The 21,189-nt window shown below is 41.4% G+C and overlaps 1 protein-coding gene and 1 non-coding gene across 4 annotated transcripts in view; both read right to left on the bottom strand.

Moving 5' to 3' along the window:
• IPO11 (importin 11) overlaps window positions 1-18,509 on the bottom strand; it is a 158,666-nt gene extending 140,157 nt beyond the window's left edge. For all 3 annotated transcript variants that reach the window (XR_008627366.1, XR_008627367.1, XM_004608471.2), the window contains exons 1-3: window positions 18,366-18,509; window positions 6,787-6,930; window positions 3,843-3,943 (exon numbers count right to left, since the gene is read on the bottom strand). Coding sequence is in view for 1 of the 3 variants with exons in the window: in XM_004608471.2 (XP_004608528.1) it covers window positions 3,843-3,943; window positions 6,787-6,924 (239 nt within the window). In the remaining 2 variants the exon portion in view is untranslated. The remainder of the gene's footprint in view (window positions 1-3,842; window positions 3,944-6,786; window positions 6,931-18,365) is intronic.
• On the bottom strand, window positions 3,638-3,742 carry LOC129401464 (U6 spliceosomal RNA). Its single transcript, XR_008628362.1, has one exon. It is a non-coding gene; the product is annotated as a U6 spliceosomal RNA (small nuclear RNA).
• Window positions 18,510-21,189: the final 2,680 nt, after the last annotated feature.

Here is a 21,189-nt window from a genome sequence, read left to right as displayed (position 1 = left end):
CCCGGGTTTGATTCCAGCATCCCATATGGTCCCCTGAGCACGGCCAGGGGTAATTCCAGAGTTCAGAGCCAGGAGTGACCCCTGAGCAACGCTGGGTATGAAAAAAAGAAACCAAATTGAATATTATATGAAAAGTCTTAGTATTTCAAATGCTTATATATGTATGTATATATATTAGTATTATGTATTAGTATATATATGTATATATAAGCATTTGAAATACTAAGACTTTTCACATAATATTCAATATTATATGAATATTGAATATAAAGGATTATCTATACTTTCATCTCAAAATGCTAGAAAAACAGCAAATTAAAACTTTTAAATGAAACAATGTTAGGCTTTACAGAGTACAAAAACCAAAGACAAAGAGGCTAACAGGATAAAAGAGCAAATCCATATACTGCTTCTGCCTCACCTACAGCCCAGACACAGACAACAGTTCCAGACCCACTACACAACAAAGTACGCCAAGCAAAACAACTTCTAACAAGACACAATGAATATTTGCTTTATTCATTTTTGTTTTGGGGGGCAGGAGAGTGTCTCCCAAACAAGGCTCAAGAGGCCAAGTGCCCCTCCAGGTGATTCACGGCCACCCAGGCCAAGCAGTTCAGTGAGAGGCCCAAAAACACAGTGCTTAGGGGACCACAAGAGCTGAAACCTGGTGTGCTGTAGGCAAAACATGCATTCCAGCTCTTTGGGTTATCTCCCCAGCAACACTGCCCCAAATTCTGAGAATGTACATGACTTGAGTTATATAAAAAATTTATAAAACAGTCCCAAAAGAATGATAAAAGAAAATAGATCTTATTAAAACAAAAAACCTCTATCAATACAGACCATTAAGGAAGTGAAAAGGTGATCCCTGAGCACCGAGGCAAGCACAGCTAGGCATGGCCCCAAAACAAAACAAAACAAAGCAAAGCAAGCAAAAATGCAAGTCGCAAAATAAGAGACAATAACACTATGTCTAGTTAGCAAAAGATTTATATAAAGTTTCACAAGTCAGTAAGATGCCCAATTTTTTTGTTTTTGGGCAGTCCACAGGGACTAGTTGGGGTGATGGGAATCAAACAGGGGTTAGCAAATGCAAACAAACACTAACTTCTATATTATCTCTTTGGTTCCAATATAAAAGTATTTATTTATTTATTTATTTATTTATTTTGCTTTTTGGGTCACACCCAGCGATGCTCAGGGGTTACTCCTGGCTTTGCACTCAGGAATTGCTCCTGGCCGTGCTTGGGGGAACCATATGGGATGCCGGGGATCGAACCCAGGTCGGCCGCGTGCAAGGCAAACGCCCTACCCGCTGTGCTATCGCTCTGGCCCCATAAAATAATTTTTTGTGTACAAATGGCAGGCCTTTTCAGGAAAGATATTCATATGACTAGTCAGTATATGAAAAAGTTAAACATTGTTCATCAGGATAACACACAATAAAACACACCAGCATAACTGAAATGACAGATTAAACCAAGCCCTGATATGAATGTTGTAAAAAATCCCAGCAATCTCTGAATAGAGCACCACTGGAGGTGGTGAAACGAATCAAAATTCAATGCAAGTCTATGTTTTACCATTAGAAATCTCTCTCTAATCCTTTCGTAACATTGCTGTGCTTTCCAACTTTAATAGTTTATCATCAAACTGCTGAAATAGTGCCTTCTTCTGTAATGTTTTGCTTCAAGCTTGAAATTTAGGTTTACCTCTATGCCAAAAAAGCCAAGTTCAAGGCAGTTTACAGGATTTTCATAATAGAATAATTAGCAAAATAAACACTATATATATATATATACACATACATCTATATACACACATATATATGTGAAACACACAGTAACTTGAAAAAAACTTCTGTAAAGTAACATTTAGTAAAGAAAACATTAGTAATTCTTCAAAAATAGTTCACCTTTAATTTTAGGCACATTATCATTAGATGAATTCAGATTATATTCCAAGCAGAAATTGGAATAAATCAGAATCCAGTTTTGCTCTATAGAACATAATACTGCTTAATCATTCTGTGAAAATACTGGTTACAGAAGGTTCTTCCTAATATAAGTTTTTCAAGTGCTTAAAATTTGAATTCAATTCCTAATACTTGCTCTTCTGTTCCCTTACTAAGTATATTCTTATTATCCTTGCTCCCTGAGTTCATTTCTGTCCTCTGCATTTGTCTCAGTAATACACTGAAAAAGGAAGTTTGGAATTTAACTACCCAATACCACATGATAATTCCTTAACCTTTCAAATTTAAACTAACTTCCAATTTTGTGTATGATCTGTGAAAGTACAATCTGAAATATTTAATCATAATTTACCTGTGAGAAGAGTTGTTTATAACTGTATTCCTCGTATAACTAATAATACACAATAGGTTTTAGGGGTGCTTTTGTTAGTTTTGGGGCCACACCCAGCAATGCTCAGGGGTTACTCATGGCTGTGCTCAGACATCACTCCTGTTGGGCTTGAAAACCATATGGAGTGCCAGGGATTAAACCCAAGGCAAGGTAAGCACCCTACCTGCTGTACTCTCACTCCAGTCCCAAATACAATAAATTTTAGGAGACACCAAAAAACTCAATTTAACACAACAGTAAAAAAAAAGTATATGATGGTTACCAGTTTCCAATAATTCTTAATAACACACCACTTCTCTTCACTAAATACATTTTTTTTCAAAATTGCAAATTCAAAAATAAGAGTTTGCTTCATACTATAATATTTTAAGTACAGCCTCAAAAGATTCCAGCTGCCTCCAGTTTTATTCAAGGGTAGTAACTTACTGTATTTTGAAATACTAAACCATTTAAAAAAATTTGTTTAAAGACCTATAGTGCCATCTACTGGAGATCAAGGAATATGTTACTTTTTTAGCAAAGTTCACTATTTTCTATCACATTTCAGGGTTAAGCGCATACTGCCTAGTTTGAGATATATATATATATATATATATATATATATATATATATATATATATATATGATTATTTAGGTGCTTTAAAAAGCTGAGAAAACAGAAAGATGAGACAGACATGAGGTGAGAAGGGAATAAGGATATGATGAAAGTAAATTGGCAATGGTACTTCTGATAGCAGGTGTAGTGTAATACCACTGTAAGCCTAGAAGATGAATATTAATTCTACTGTAAATCATGACACCTTAAAAATTTTCTATTGAAAAATAATTTTTGAAACATAAATCAGTTACTTAACAATGTATTTAAAAGTCACTATAAATCTGAAGAGACAATGTACACAAATGAAAACTACCCAATCCTAACACAGAAGGCAGCATTTAGTGCAAAAAAATAGGAATTAGTAATCAGCTGACTCAGAAATACCTGGCGTTTCCTTCTCAATGTTTTTATTCGAGGTCCTAACTTCATACTTCTTTTTAAACATTGTTTTAAAAGACAGTTTTTGGTATGACTCATTCACTCTGCATTTGTTTTGTGTGTACAAAATTAAAGATCATTAGAAGCAAAAGGCCAACAAAAAAAATTCACAATCCCATCTTCATAAAAATAAACTCAAAAGAAAAGCAATAAAATGGGTCAATGGGTGCCGATTTATAATTACCAATAAAGAGCAGTTTTCTTCTCCAGTCTTTAAGGCACTCTTCTTCTATATAACATCAAATACTGCATGAATTTGCAAAGCACCCTAATTCAGAAGCCATGCTAATCTTCGATGTATTGTTCCAGTTTTAGTACTGCACTGCTGAAGTAAGCATCTTGACATTATTTTACATAAAAACAAAGTAGATACATTCTTACAGGTTCTTGAATTTAGACAATAATCACAGTAGGAGGGAAAGGGCAATGAAACTTACTGAGGTGCTACCCGTCTCCAGTAACGGTCAATTCCATTCTTAAAATACAGCACAGCAAGCCATCTTACATTTATATCCAGAGTGTGGTTTGTGAAAATATTCTGTAAATAAAAAGCAGTATTCAAGTGGACATGTAAAAACTTAAATGTATAATTAATAAACCCACAATAGGGCCTGAGAAAGAGCTCTATGAGCTAAGCACAGACTTGGTAGTGGAAGATTCAATTTAAATCCCCATTGCTCGCATGGTCCCGGAGCACCTGGCAGGAGTATGCCCCAAGCACATGGCCAGAGGCAGTCCCCAAGCATTGCCAGACATGGCCCAAAAATGCCAAAAAAATTTTGAACAACAAAAAATTACTGCAGAGAGGTAGTACAGTGGGAAGGATATTTGCCATGTATTCAGGTTCGATCCCCAGCACCCCATTCAGTCCTCCAAATCCCTCCAGAAGTGATCCCTTAGCAGAGCCAGGAGTAAGCCCTGAGCACTGCTGGGTGAAATCCAAAAAACAAATGAACAACAACAACAAAATTATCTTGTATGTGAAAATCTCAACTCCAGAGACTGGAGAGATAGTATACTTGTCTTACATGCAGCCAAGCCCAGTTCAATCCCCAATACCACATATAGTGCCCTGAGCAGAGTCAGCCCTGAGCACAGCTGGGTGTTGCCTCTGCCACCCAACTAAAAGCATCTTAAAACCAAAAATAAGTTGTAGAAGTTGTATTCTTTACAATGCAAATGTCATGCATTAAAATTTAAAAACAGCAATGTATCATAACCCCATGAGAAAATCATGTGCTTACCAAAAAATTACAGGAAGTTGTACAATATCTATTTATCTTATTTTAACACTTAGCTCACCACAATAATCACATTTGTTTACAATAATCACATTTGTTATCAGAGAGCCCAGACAGAAACTTTATAAACATCTGCTGAGCAAACCGGAGAATACTACACAAGTAGATGGGTTTCAGCCTATCTGACTCAGCTATACCTAGGGCACCAAGAAAAGTCAATCTGCAGATACCTATCTAAATAGAAACTAAAGTAATAGAGCATAAGCTTGAGATAAGTCATACAAATTTAGCAATCTGAAGACTAGAATAAACAGTTAAGGCAAAAATGAACCAAATGCACCACTGACACAAAGTACAGACAGAAAGGAAGAATTAAACTTAGGTTTTGAAATACATCATAAAAATAATCTATTCCAAGCCAAAGTGTCAGTACATAGGTAGGGTATGCAGCTGACCCTGATTCAATCACTGGTATTTCTTTTGATTGCCTGAGCCCCACCAGGAGTAATCTCTGAACTCAGACCTAGGAAGAAGTCCTGAGAATGCCATATGTGGCCCAAAATTATAACAAAAATTATCTAAAAGAAATGTTATTTGGAGGGAATTGAAAAAAAAAAGAACAGGTAAACAAGTCTGCCGGTTATTTTTTAATATTGATTAGTAACTAAAATAAGAAATTCCAAGTACTTAATATATGGTCTAAAAAAATTTACAAGACTGACATAGAGCATAACCATATGAAGAAATTTTTCACCACTTTCATTATGCCAAAAATTTACAAACATGATGCTGGAATTACCTAAGAAGAGCAGGCCTTGGGGGTTAGGAATGTGGCTAAGAAGTCAAGCATGTGTATCCAGCCTTGTATGTTTAAGGTCTGAGCCCCCACACCACCAAAAAAACTAAAAGTATTTCCTTTAATATCCTTGAAAACAAAAATCAATGTTTTGGTGGCAAGAGAGACAGTGTAACAAGTAAGGAGCTTGCCTTCCATGTAGGTGACCCTGTTTAGTCCCCAGAAATAAGCTCTGAGCACAGCAGGGGTAGATGTCCCCATCACCACCACCCCCTGGTTGTCTCTTCACCTTCCCTGTGCCAGCAAGAAAAACAACAACAACAAAAATCCTTTTCAGTCAGTATTTTGGCCCAGGCTTAATCCCCAACACAACTTTGTCTCCTGTATAGTGCTGGGAGCAACCCCTAAGCACCAAGCTGGGAGCTCCTGAGCACCACCAACTATGACCTCTCTAAACCAAAAATGAAAGAAAGAAATCAAATAAATCTTTCACAATTGGGGGTGGCCAGGGATGGAACTCACCAAGAGAGCTTCTACATACAAAGTGTAGAAGGCCCTGGGATTGGTGGTGCTGGGATCACAAAACACTAAATTTGACTACTACCACTGAATAAATGAGCAAGCTTTCACCTTATAGTCAAGATATCAAGTATAATTTGAGATAATCAATTTCCCTCATAGTCATAATTGATATTTTCTTAAATTTAGCAGCTAAAACTTCCTATTAAGTCGAGATGTGTATGGCAATACAGGGAGGTGGCTCCGTGGCTGAGTACTTGCCCAGCAGGTGCACATGTCGGATCCTGGTTAGGATCCATGGCACCACAAAAACAAACAAAAATAAAATATATATATGGCAGTTGCTAGTATTTTTTATTTTACAAAGTATGGCCAAAAAAATTGCCAGCTTTATTAATATGCTAAAATAGAAAAATATATATATATAAAAAACCAACTGGGGCCTGACAGTATAGCAAGTAAGCAGCTTCGCACCACCAGCACTCCACATGGTTCCCAATCCCCACCAGGAATGGTCTCTGAGACCAGAGCCCAAAGTAAAGACTTAGCACAGTATGGACCAAAAGCCAAAAATTAAAAGTAAATAAAATAATCAGTCCAGTATTGCTGTCTGAGCAGATACTACCAATATGTTGCCCAGTTATTCATGTGTCAACAAACATTTCCTAAGTACCCTCAAAGTCAGGCCCTGAATACATAAAGACCAAGTCAATGTGCAGAACACTTTCACAAAGCAAAGGTCCAATACAAGGAGGCTGTTAGAAAAACTAAAATAAATAGTATTTCAGTTATTTAAAACTAGTAAACTATTTGAGATCCACTTACCAGCAACACTGAATAGAAACCTGGCTGTGTTTCCCACTGTTTCAACTGCTCCTCCGCTGGTTTTAACACAGTGGTATCTTGACTGGTAGCCTGTGTTAAGACCTGAAGAACAATACTGCTGGCACTATTGAGATCCATGGAAACCTGACAAAAATAAATCAAAATACTTGAGTGTAACGTTACATTTTTAAAAATTAGTAAGAAATTAGAGTAACAATGTTCTAAATTACTCCTATATTCAAACATCCTATTGATGTTTCAGATGGATTTCTATTTCTTTTTTTTTTTTTGGTTTTTAGGCCAGGGCTTACTCCTGACTCCACGCTTGTGAAGCAGCAGTCCAGCAGGGTTCAGGGGACCACATGTGGTGCTGGGGATCAAACACAGGTCAAGTACATGCAAGGCAAGCACCCAACCCACTGTACTATGGTTCTGGACAGAATTTGTTTTTTTCCTAGGAGTCACACATACTCTTACTCAAAATTCCCCTAATTTATAATTTGAATCTCCATAATCTAAAAAATGTTTTTTAAAGTACTAATCACATCTTTACTACCTGACAAGGAAATAAAGATAGTTGAAAAAGGAATTTTTTTACTCAATACTAGTATCTCATAACATCTCTTATTATTTGTTTTGGGGTCACACCTGGCCCTGGCTGTATCCAGAGCTTACTCCTGGCTCTTTCTGTTTTGTTACTGGATCACATCAGCAGTGCTTGAGGTCTGGTTCCATTCTTGCTTCAGAAACTGGTGCTGAGGATCAGACCCATTCCTCTCATGCAAAAGCTTGTGCTCAGCCCTTTGAGCTATTTCTCGTGCCCTTCTTTTTACTTCTCCTATGTTCGTTTGTTTGGGTCACATCCAGTTATGCTCAGGGGTTATTCCTGGCTTTGCTGCTCCAGGGACCATATGGAATCATATGGGATGTGGGTTGAACCCAGGTTGACTGCATGCAAAGCAAGTGCCCTTCCCACTGTACTGCCTTTCTAGCCCCTCTTTTTACTTCTTAATGTGAATGCTGAAAGACGTAAGTATTACTTACAGGACTTGCATTGTAGTTTCACTAGACAGAAAATTGTATGGTCTAAAGTACCTCCTTGGGACTACATAAAATGAGTTTCTCTTGCACAGACTGATTTGGAAGTCACTAATTATCAGTGAGCCTCTAAATTAAGTGAAAATCCAGTTCCTTGTTCCAAATGATAGTAAACACAGAACTTTTATTAAGGAATTTATTATTGAACACAATACAGATTATGAGTGTAGTTCTAGTATATAGATAGATTGCTAGTTAAAATAAATAGGGGCTGAAGTGACAGTACAGCGGGCAGGGCATTTACCTTGCACGCGCGGCCGACCCAGGTTTGATTCCCAGCATCCCATATGGTCCCCTGAGCACTGTCAGCGGTAATTCCTGAGTGCATGAGCCAGAAGTAGCCCCTGAGCAGAGCCAGGACTAATCCCTGAGCACTGCCAGGTGTGGCACAAAAATAAATAAAAATAGAGATTAAAAAGAAAGAAAGACAATCCTTTGACATGCTATTGGTTAACTTTGAGTATATGATTAGGGGTCAGAGAAATAAGTATAGTGGGTAAGGGTACTTGCATTGCAAGCGGTGCACCTGGGTTTAATTCCTGAAACTGTATATGGTCCCCTAAACACCTCCAGAAGTGCTCCTTGAGCACAGAGACAGGAGTATGGCCTGAGTACTGCCACATAATATGCTTTGGGTTACGCCTATTAGGCTCAGGGCTGACTTCTGGCTCTATACTTAGGCATAATCAATCCCAGCATGGTTCAGGGGACCATCCATAAGTGTTGCTCTGGTTGGCACAAACATGGCAAGTGTCCTACACACTGCACCATCTCTCCAGCCCCTGCCCCCTCAAATAAAATAAAATGAAATGGTTACTGAAAACATTGCAAGTGAACGAAAGCAGTGACAAAGCACCAGCTTGATCCAGGGTTGGCTGTGTTGCAAAGCAGCACCTAAATACTGTACTATCTCTCTTTCCGACCTAGATCCCATTTTTCATGAAATGTCTTGACTAGGCAAATTTATAAAAACAAAAAACTGATCAGGTGTTCAGGAACTGCTTATAGAGGCAGCGTTTCTATTTGGGGTAATGAAAATTTTCTTTATTACAGTTATAATCACAGCTCTATGAATATTTACAACTCTTCAATATGCTAAAAAATAAAAACATCTGATTCATATAAACCAGACCTGAACTGTACGGTCTCTGCCTTACATATTAATAAACCTGTTTCTTTTTTTGTTGGTTGTTTTGTGGGGAAGAGTGGGAGGAGAATGGGCCATACCTGGCTATGCTCATGGTTCACCCTTGGTTCTATGCTCAGGGATCACTCCTGGCAGTGCTCAGGTGACCTTAAGTGGGCACTGGAGATCAAGCCTGGGTTAGCTGTGTTCAAAGCAAGCATCTTACTCACTGTACTCTCTCTCTCTCTCTCTGGTTCAAAACCTGTTGTGTTATAAGTATTTCAACTATGTAAATACCAACATCAGTAAGTGACAGAAAAATTACTAAAGAAATGAAAATCAGGGGTCGGAGCTATAGCACAGCGGGTAAGGCGTTTGCCTTGCACGCGGTCGACCCGAGTTCGATCCCCAGCATCCCATATGGTCCCCCAAGCAGCACCAGGAGTAATTCCTGAGTGCAAAGCCAGGAGTAACACCTGAGCATCGCTGGGTGTGACCCCCCCCAAAAAAAAGAAATGAAAATCATATCCAGTTTCAAAAATAATGGATATTAATTCAAAGCATGATAAAATGACATAAACTTCTGACATAAGCCAAGAAGTTTAAAAAAAAGTCAAATTTAAGTTCATAGTACACCATTTTGATTAATTTCGAGTTCTCACTAGAAAAACAACAAAGAAAAATTTCAGGGTTTTATATAGAGCACAGAGGCTCCCTCACTGCAATCTACTGAAAGTCAGCGCTCAACATAAGGGTTTGTAAAATAAAAATAAGATTTTTTAAAAAATGAAAAATTTCGGGGGCTGGAGCGATAGCAAAGTGGGTAGGACGTTTGCCTTGCACATGGCCACCCTGGGTTCAAATCCCAGCATCCCATATGGTCTCCTGAGCACCGCCAGGAGTAATTCCTGAGTGTAGAACCAGGAGTAACCCCTGTGCATCGCCAGGTGTGACCCAAAAAGAAAAAAAAAATTTCTCTGATTTCTCTGCATGCATTAGAGGTTTGTTTAGCATCCCTGCATAGCATGACAGCATTTGTGTGTGTGTGTGTGTGTGTGTGTATATATATATATATATATATACAAACATTTCCAAAGGACTACTCATACAAAGATGCTTCCACATATTGCTAAATGTCCTCAAGTTAAAGAACCAACAGAGCTACTGAAGCATTTCCTATGAAACATCAAAATTCCTGCAAATCAAAGACAGCTCAATGGATTATAACAAAGACTACTGATGCTGCTACTCATGGTTGACATCACCTCCTCAAAACCTTTAACTGTTCTAGTAAACGACACACTCTCCTCCATGCTCTATTCTACATGGTACATACTATTTATTATTACATGCGTCTCTTTATTCCCCCTTCCCTTTCCTTTGTTGCTGATACTGCTTTGATGACAGAGGTTCACACCTACTTGGCTGTGGTACTTGTAACCACGACAGAGTTATTCACCAGGAGTCACACTTGTTGGGGAGCCTGCGCAGGCTTGCTGGGAACTACACTTACTTATCTGTAGTATCTGGGTTTGCTGCAGTGCTCACATACATGTACACAAGATGCCACACTCCTGGCTGAAGTGCTTGCACACACAAGGTGGTGACCAAATAGAACATTAATACTGTTGCAGGGCTGGGGATCCTAAGCAGCTGCAAAGAATCACTCTGTGCACAAGTGGCAATGGGAATCAAAGCCACAGCCTCATGCTTGAAAAAGTAGGCACTTTGCCACTGAGCATGCTCCACACACATGTTCTGTCTACTTGCACCTCATGTACAAAATCATGAACTGCTAAGTAGCAAGAACTATAGCTTATTTATCTATATGTAGCAGTAATTTGTATAGTATCAGAGATTTGGGAAATGTTTGATTTCTAAGAAGGGAAGAAAGACGTAGAAATCTAAGCAGCAACAGAGATTAAATCACAGTAGAGAGCAAAATATCCACAAAAGATGCTAAGGGAGCAGGGGTGAGAAAGAAAGTACTGGCAGAAAGGTGCTCGCCTGGCATGTGTACAGTTTGGTTCAATACCCAGCACTGTATATGGTCCCTTGAGTACTGCCAGGAGTGTTTCATGAGCAAAGACAGTAATAGCTCAAAAACTGTTCAATGTGGCTCAAATATCAAACAATTAACATTTTTATCTTAAAAGGTACTAAGGGAGTAAACTGGTTCATTCCCAGCAGCCAAAAACCTTCCAAGCACAGCCAGGACCCCTGAACACACAGCCAAGAGTAATCTCCCAAAGCCCAAAATAAATAAATCCTGGGTTTCTTCAACTGATTATGAAATCAATGCAAACAAAATTGATGTATGCAAAGCTCATAGGAGGACGAAAAGCAATTCCGCAAGGATAAAACAGACCCATCTCTGAACACGAGTTTGGGCTATCTCTAGACCACCACAATGTCTCTGAAATGAAGACTGTTTTAAAGAGATCTGGGAGGGGTGGGAGTTATAAAAATAGAGATAATAACTGAATCATCATGTGTGAGAGCATTCAAGGGAAGTAGAGAGAGGAAAAGACAATACCCCCAAGTTAAACAAATATCTAAAGTGGCCAAAGAGAGAAAGATAAACCAAGGAAGATGGATGCCAATACTGGACTGCAAGAGAATATAGTATCCCAGAAGCATGAGAATGACAAATAAAAGCAATTAGTCAAAAGCAATGAACAACTTAAAAGACCCCATTAATGATCGCACTCACATGTGGGATATAAAGAAACACAAAATACAAAAGAAAACAACAAATGTCCTAAGGTAACAGATACTGAGAACAGATCTACAGAAGTGAGTTCACCATGGGAGAGACATCAGCATGGAGAAGCCCTGGGAGAGGGAGGGCTAATGACAGAGACGGATGGGGACCCCAAGACAATGGGGGAAGGAAGCTAACACTGATGGAGGGTGTGGTGATGAACACTGTATGCAGGAAAACGTCCATAAATAGTATTGCAAATCATAGTGGCTCAAAGAAAATATATGTTTCAAAATAAAAAAATTAATAAATGGGTCTTTTAAAACAGAAGGAAAAATTAATTCTCCATTAAATTCTCTAAGAGATTAATGGTAAGCAGCAATCCACCCGTGACTGTGGTAAACTGTCATACTTCAATATACTGATGGGCCGAGTAGATCACTCAAAGAGCTGCAGTAATGCTTGGAATGCGCAGGGCCCAGAGTTTGAAGTCCATCACCACAAAGCCCTAGTGGAGAAGCCTAAACAAACAAACATGCAAACAAATGGAAAATATTTTCCACTACTAAATTCTGGAGGGAAAAATGGGCAGAAAGATAGCTCAGTGGGCTCGTTTCAAAAGTAGGAGGCTCGGGACCACATGGTCACCAGGAATGACCCCATCCCCAAAAACAGGCCAGGAGTCACCCTGAGCACTTCTGGATGTGACAAAAAACCAAACTAATAATAATAAGGTGGAGAAAATGAGTACAGACTGCTCTCATAACATGGGAGACACGGCTTGGTGGCTAAGGATCTAAACTGGCAAGATCCACCCCCAAGACCAAATATATGTGAGAAGCATGGGGTGTGGCTATGCTACTTGGAACCTCTGACACCTCAACAAAGTATGCCATCACCGAATACTACATCAAGGAGTGTGTGTGTACACACGCATGCACATACAACTACAAGATGTGCAAGCACTATGCCCAAGGCTGAGCGCAACTAAAGTGTGCAACCTTCAGCAAGCACCATAACCAAGGCGCAGCACAGCAAGGACAAATGCCAGTTGCAGGCAAACATCACAATCAGGCGTGTGTGTGCCTCTGATCATCACAAGAAACAGGAAACACAGGGAGGAAAGGGGAATTCAAAATCAGAGTAATAAAAAAGCAGGGGGGACATGTGGGAAACAGCGACATATAGAACCAAAACACAATACATGATGGGGAGTCTGGGCCTTTTCTTATTTTTAGGTGGGGAGGCGGAGGGAGAGTTATAACCATCAGTGCTCAGGAGCGGAGCAACTCCTCAAGGTGTAGGGATTCGAACCACTGCCACAGCCAGTGTCACGTGCAAGGTACCTGACCACTGTACCATCTCTAGCCCCAGAATACGGAGTTTATGATAAGAAACTTAGTGTACTAAACTCCTGATAAATTAGCACCAGATTAGGAAAAAAAAACTGATAAGGTTCTGGAATGAATTTTGTTCTACTAATTAAGGCACTAATCCTTAATACAAAAGATAACTAAGAGATGTTTTTTTTTTTTTCACCAGAGTTGCAAGCCAGTGCTTTGTTGAATCACATCTTCTGACCTGAAGATAAAATGATTTTTACTTTAAAGTTTTAGAAAAGGCTTTGAGCTACACCATGCAGTGCTTAGGGGTGAAAGTCCCATGCCAGCAAGTGCCTTAACTCCTGTTACTATCTCTCCAGGCCATGGGAGGTCAACTTTTTCAAAAGATGATTAAATTAAGAGTTTTTCAATGTGTGGGGGTGTTGTGGAGGTGTTAAGATGAGGAGATGGCAAGAGTTTCACATGCTATTGGGGGATGTTTTCAGTTCCTTGGTTTTGGTGGGGGATCTCAGTGGAGATTTGGGTCACACCCAGGAGTGCTCAGGAGCTGCTCCTGGCTTTACACGCAGGAGTGAGCCCTGGTTGTGCTTGAAGAGCCAACCATAGAAGGTGATGAGGATTAATTAGGGGTCAGCAGCGAGCAAGGCAAGTACCTTAAGCCCTATACCATCTCTCTAGCCCCAGTGTGTTGGCTTAAAGAAGGTAAATTTTTCAGAGGGCTGCTGAGTGATTTTTGTCTGAAAAGGGCAGAGTAGGCCACATAAGTTTGGGAAACACCACATTAAAATAAAATCAGAGTGGGGCTGGAGCAATAGCACAGCGGGCAGGGCATTTGCCTTGCACACGGCCAACCCGGGTTTGATTCCCAGCATCCCATATGGTCCCCCGAGCATGCCAGGAGTAATTCCTGAGTGCAGAGCCAGGAATAATCCCTGTGTGTTGCCAGGTATGACCCAAAAAGCAAAAAATAAAATAAAACAAAATAAAATAAAATCAGAGATCAAGAGATAATACATCAGGGAGGACACTTGCCTTGCATGCTGCCAAACCAGGTTTGAGCCCTGGCATCCCATACAGTCCCCCAAGCACCAGTTCTGAGTGAAAAGCCAGGAATAACTCCTGAGCATTGCTGGGTGTGGCCCCCTCAAAAAATTAAATAAAGTCATTAAAAAAGGGTCTAACAAAGGGGCCAGAGAGAGGACAATAGGTAGGGAAAAACAAAACAAAAAGAACCTAACATAAAATGACCAGTCTCCTAATAAGAGCATGAGACACTAGGGGTTTGTGAGCACAAAGTAGTTAGTTCCTTTGTAAGAGACAGACCCCGTAAGAAGGCAATCAACTATAAGCCAAGGAGAAAGCACATCTTGATTTTGGACTTTCAGCTTACAGAACTGTGAAAGAAAGCTTTTTTTTTCTTTTTGGGTCACATCTTTTTGGGTCACACCTGGCGATGCACAGGGGTTACTCCTAGGTCTGCACTCAAGAATTACCCCTGGCAGTGCTCAGGGGACCATATGAAATGCTGGAAATCGAACCCGGGTCAGCCACGTGCAAGGCAAATGCCCTACCTGCCATGCTATAGCTCCAGCCCTGAAATCATTTCTATCTTAAACCACCTCTATAGCTTTTGTTTTTGTTATTCTTCTTGTTTTATAGCAATAGCAGACTACTGCTTCGGGAAAATATTATCCTTAAGGAGAAAAAACTGAGAACACAATTAGAGAAGAACAGACAGAATTAGACATTTTTTAAGATAAGAGAGTATGGTAGGGGACTGAGAGCAGAGCAGGGAGTGCATCTGTATTGCACAGAGCCAACCAGGCTTTGATCGTTGGCACTCTATATGGTTCCTGAGCCTGCCAGGAGTAATCCCTTAACAGAGCCAGGAGTAAGTCTTGAGCACTGCCGGTGTAGCCCAAACATCAAGAAACAAAGTATAGCCCAAATACCAAAAAAAAACACCACAATATAGCAAGAAAAGTAGCTCCCATTAGTGTTTATTATTTCCTCTGTAAAGTATAAGGGAACACTGTAGCAGCACTGTAGCACTGTCTTCCCATTGTTCATAGATTTGCTCCAGCTGGGCACCAGGAATGCCTCCATTATAAGACTTGTTACTGTTTCTGGCATAAAAGGGAAGTTAGTCTATTACCATAAGAACCATCATGGGAAACAGGACTTGTAGTACTACAAACACATGAAATTATTAGGCTGCCTGTAATTATTCAATAAATGTTTGTCACAGAATTTATAGTTTGTCATTCATGGTGTATTAGTTCAGTTTTATTGTGGTGAACTGCAACAGCAACCAGCGAAAGTACTGTATAAGTATAAGAACCTGAGATGAAAATAGAGGTAGTTTTTTCATGATTTTTGTGTTGTTTTGTGGCCACATCCAGTAGAGCTCAGGAGCTATTCCTGGCTCTGTGCTCACCAACTTGGGCTTAGGGTGCTAGGGGGACATAAGCAGTGCTGGGCATGGGGTAGGCTGAATGCCAAGGCAGTACACTGTAACCCCTATACTATCTCTTGAGCCCGAGAGGTGTGAAAGCCACTTACCATTAGTTTCTTCAACTAACTAAAAGAGATTCAATAATTAGCATAAAATCACTTTGGATTAAAATAAATGATGCTATAATTTTCTTTCTAACATCAGTCTTGAACTTGAACTAACCAAAGTAGTGTATCTCAAGCTTCAATTTATCTTAAATAAAGCTCATCTTTAAGTTCATCTAAGGTTAAAGCTGAGACTGCATTTCTAACAAACTTAAGTGATACTGTTACCATATTTGGAGTAACACTGTAACACTGTTTTCCAGTTGTTCCAGTAACATCTCCTTTGTGAGACTTGTTGTTACTATTTTTGGCATATCAAATACACCACAGGTAGCTTGCCAGGATCTACCCTGTGGACAGGATACTTTCGGTAGGTAGCTTGCTGGGCTCTCCAAGAGATGGAGGAATTGAACCTGCGTCGGCCACATGCAAGGCAAACGCCCTACCTGCTGTGCTATTGCTCCACTTTTTGGAATAGAAGGATACAAAATATTAAAGTGCAACAAAATTGTAGATCCATCTGTAATCAGCCTGATACTAAGTCAAAAACACTCCAGACTCATACCTGAGTTCAAATCACTCTGAAATTAGCTGAGAGGTCCCAATGGTGCAAAAGCGGGGTAAAAAACAATATTGCCATCAAGAACATTTACTTAGAAGTAATAAGAATTACAACACACAAAGCTATACATACACAAAACATGAGGGTTTGAAAAGAAAAAAATCCAGGCTTAGAGAAATAGTACAGAATAAGGCACTTGCCTTGCATGTGGCCAACCTTGTTTCAATCCCAACCATGGCACATGATCTTCCCAAGCAAGCACCACCAGAAACGACCCCTAAATTCAAAGCTGTGAGTAAGCCATAAGGATGCCAGGTGTGATCTTCGCTTGCCAAAATAGAAAGTTTAAATCCATTTAATCAAGGACCAGGATGTTGCTCAGTGGTAGAATACTTGCCCTGCATGGGTGAGGTCTAGGGTTCAATTCCTGACACCACACAGTATCCCAGGGTACTAAGCCAGGACCACCACCAGGTTATGGTCCAGAAAAAAAAATGAAAGATTCCATTTAGGGGCTGGAGCAATAGTATAATGGGTAAGGCACTTGCCTTGCAGGCAGCTGAACCAGGCTCAATCCCCGGCACCACATATGGTCTCTCCAGACTCTCCATGAGGGATCCATGAGCACAGCCAGGTGTGGCCCCATACCTCCCAAAAGAATCCCTCTAATAAAACATACTACTTTTCCCAAAAGATTAAAATTTTTACTTCTGGAAAAACACATTTATCTTTACAAATATCTTCAATATATTTTAAAAGTCATATGTTCGCAGGGTTGTAATTGTGACTGTATTTGTATATATCTTAAGATTTTTGTTGTGGGGGGCACACCCAACAGTACTCAGGGCATAACTCCCAGCTCTGCACTCAGGGATCACTTCTGGCAGTGTTCAAGGACCAGTGGACTGAACCTAGGTTTAACATGTTCAAGGCAAACTCCCTACCCTCTGTACTCTCTCTCCAGTCCCAGAATCTAAAGATTTTTGTATTAACTGCTAAACAATCTTTATATAATTGCTTGCATCTTCAATTATACCACTAAGTTAATTTAGTGGTGAAAATGATCTTTGCTTTAGTGTAAATAGGAAAGAGATAGCTCAGCTGCCCTTGGGCTATGATAAAAGATGTAATATAGGGTCACCAATCATTGTTAAAATTAAACTGTTTCTACTACTTCCTCTTCTGGGTTACAAGGAGGAAGGGCAGGAAGATGAAACTGCTGTCACCAATAGGAATTTTTATTTAAATTTCACAGAAATCTTCCTCAGTGATGTAGGAAAGGCAAGAGACAATGAATGACTTTTTTTTATATTGCAGTCATTCTGCCCTTAAGCAAAAGCCTGTCATAGTTTTTAACAAAAAAAATGGAGGAAGGGGGATTACGGCTGTAGAAGGAGTACCCCCCTTCTGAAGAATCATCTAATCTCAAGGGCACCATCTCACTGCGAACTGAATTCATTTGAACAGGGGTGGGAGGGGGTATGTCAATTGCTAGCTCGGCACCAGTGAGATCCTAGCTATTTAGTGGAGTGGCTTTAAAATAATGCAACACTTCCCTCGATCACAACCGTAGCAGAAAAATGATAAAATGGCATGCAATGGACTTCCAAACAGTTTTGCTGAATCACAAATACCCCCCAACATGAAACTGCAGGGGACGCTGGGCATGTGCATCGGCGGCCATACCTCATCGAGAAGCTCCTCTGAAAATGTATAACTTCCCTCACTTTTCCACTAAAGGCAAGGTAAGGTCTGTCTAATACACGCTTTTCCAGTACTGCTATTAGAACGAGAATAGAGTGTGCAATACGATGGTTTTACACCGATGATCACGTTCTCTTAAAATATGCACCAACTGTCCCCAAGGGCAAATGCACCACTGGTCCGCAACCACAGCCACAATGGGCACCCTCCGCTCTCCTCATCCAGGCACCTAGTCGCTCTTCTGCAATCCCTGATTCCACCCAGAACATGTTTCCCGCTCCCGCGGTGACTCGGCCAGCTACCAGGGGGTCGAGAGCATTAAGTCAAAAGCAAAATCTACAGGCCGCCCTCGCCGCGCTACGGCTAGCCCCAGTCGCCGGCAGCCCCACGTTCTTCTCACGCCTCCCGGATCTCCACTCCCCAACCCACACCAGCCTGCCTTCCACTCGCGCGCGCCGTGAAGCTTTCAGGCCGGGGACTCACCGTTTGGTTCGGTCCGGAATGGCCCGGCTCGCCCGCTTCCACTCCCAACACGATACGGCGTCGGTTGGTCCCGCGCCCCACGTTCTCCCAACACGCCGCCGCCTACTGATGCCGAAATCGGTTCCTAGGAACGCGCCATGTTCCGTGTCGCTCATGAAACGACGCGGACGCGCGAATACTACGTCACGGCAAGAGCGCGTGGAAAAGGCCATGGAAGAAGGCGATTGGCGGGCGGCAGGGAGGGGAGGGCGGGGCCTCCCCTTCGAAACCCAAGGCGCTAGCTTGCTAACTCGGACCTCTGCGCTTGCGCAATAGGAAAAGCCGGGAGCCCGGGCTAAGCGCGCTCCGTAACCATGGAAACCGCTGATCCGCCTTGTTCTATTCACGGGAAATTGCCTCCTAGGTTGACTTAATGCTAAATATCGTATTCTAGATACTAACTGCTAAACTTCCTTGTTTAATTCATCTCAGCAGAAAAGTTATTAAACTAAACTACATCTAACTATCACTCTCGTACACTTATTTTTTAAGCTCTTAAAACTTGCCGGGAATGCTACTGCATACTCTTAGCAAGACTGAAAAGATTTAAAAGGTTCCAGAGCTGAAACAATATGCAGCGGGTAGGGCACCTGCTAGGCGGAGGAGCGACAGCACAGCGTGTAGAGCGTTTTCCTTGCACGGGGCGACCGAGGTTCGATTCCTCCACCCCTCTCTGAGAGCCCGGCAAGCTACCAAGAGTATCTTGCCCACACGGCAGAGCCTTGCAAGCTACGTCTCAATGGAGACGTTACTAGTGCCCGCTCGAGCAAATCCATGAGCAACGGGATGACAGTGATACAGTTATAGAGGGCACCTGTTAATACCAAGCCAAATCGGGCTTGATCCCCTGCATCCCTTAGGGTTCCCTGAACCCCGCCAGGAGTGATCCCTGAGCCAGAGCCAGGAGTAAGTCCAGAGCACCACTGGGTGTGATGGCCCCAGCAAAAAAAGAAAAAACAACAAGAAAAGAAACAAACAACTTATTTTGCCCCATAATCTCAATACAACTAAATTCTGTGAAGTATTTCCACTGTACCGGCTACTGTTCTAAGTAACTGAACTACAGGCGTTTCCTATCATTTATCATTATCTTTTAAGCCACAGGCAGCAGTGCTCAGGGGACAGACTTCAGACATGCAGAGTATACACGCCAGTCCCTGGAGCCATCGCTTAAGCCTCTCAAATTTACTTTATTAATGCTCCTATTACATTGTATGAAAAGAAGAAGGAGGAGGAGGAGGAGGAGAAGGAGAAGAAGAAAGAGGAGGAAGAGAAGAGGAAGGAAGAAAAGAAGAAGAAGAAGAAGAAGAAGAAGAAGAAGAAGAAGAAGAAGAAGAAGAAGAAGAAGAAGAAGAAGAGGAGGAGGAGGAGGAGGAGGAGGAGAAGGAGGAGAAGAAGAAGAAGAAGAAGAAGAAGAAGAAGAAGAAGAAGAAGAAGAAGAAGAAGAAGAAGAAGAAGAAGAAAGAAGAAGAAGAAGAAGAAGAGAAGTAGGAGAGGAGGAGGAGGAGGAGGAGAAGAAGAGGAGAAGGAGGAGGAGGAGACATAGAACAGCATGCAAGGTGCTTTTCTTAAAGGGGCTGGGCTTGAGTTTGAGCTGCATGGTGCCCCAAGCACTGCCAGTCGTAACTCCTTAGTACAGAACTAGAAGTAACCCCTGAGCATCTCAGGACGTAGCCCCAAAATAATCACTGCCACTGTCATCCCGTTGCTCATTGATTTACTCAAGCAGGCACCAGTAACATCTCTCATTGTGAGACTTATAGTTACTGTTTTTGGCATACCCAATACGCCACGGGTAGCTTGCCAGGCTCTGCTGGGCGGGCGCAATACTCTCGGTAGCTTGCTGGGCTTTCCAAGAGGAGTGGAGGAATCGAACACGGGTTGGCTGCATGAAAGGCGAACGCCCTATCGCTGTGCTATCGTTCCAGCCCCCCAAAATAATAAACTAACAAAAGTTGTCTAAATTCAAATTATTGGGGGGGAGGGGACACATTCAGCAGTATTCAGCAGAGCTCAGGAGATACTCCTGGCAGTGCTCATGGAAATGGATGGTGCCAGGGATCTAACGGATCTAACCCTGGCTTCCAAATAAAAATTCTAACCCATTGAACCAGCCCTCTGGCCCCACATTCAAATTAAGTGACAAGCAGACTCTAAAATAGATACAATATTATGTTTTCTAATAGGGAGAATAAAAGGTATCCTTTTGGCCCATGAGCATATCTCTATGGCCCCTGAGATTAGTGTGTTCCCACCCCAAAGCTATCCAAATGTAATCCCAAAATCTGTGACTGTATTACCTTGGGGGTGAGGGGGTGGGGAGTTCTGTGCTTGGGTTCGCTCCTGTTGATGCTCAAGAACTATGCTGGGGATCGAATTTGGGCATACTTCATGCAAACCATTAAACGTAAAGGTCTTCATAAGAGTGAGGAAGAGAGCCAGAGAAACAGCTTAAGGGTTAAGGCGCTTACCATGCCCACGGCCAATCCTAATTACATGGTTCCCCCCCACTCCCAAACACCGTCAGGAGTGATTCCTTAGCACAAGCCAGGAGTATGCTCTAAGCACCACCAAGTGTGGCCCAACACCCCCCTACCCAACAACAAAGAGTAGTGAGTGTCGAAACGGAGAATATGTCATCCTGGAAGCAGAGGTCAAGATCATCCACACATACATTTCTGTTCTGTGCACATATGCTTATCTCTTACTTTGGGCGGGTAAGGCACCTGCTTTGCAGGCAGCCGACCCAGATCCAGCACCCCATGGTCCCTTGAGCCCTCCAGGA

Source organism: Sorex araneus, chromosome 1, assembly GCF_027595985.1.
Source record: "Sorex araneus isolate mSorAra2 chromosome 1, mSorAra2.pri, whole genome shotgun sequence".
NCBI classification, from domain to species: Eukaryota; Metazoa; Chordata; class Mammalia; order Eulipotyphla; family Soricidae; genus Sorex; species Sorex araneus.
This window is presented reverse-complemented; position numbering and strand designations above follow the sequence as displayed.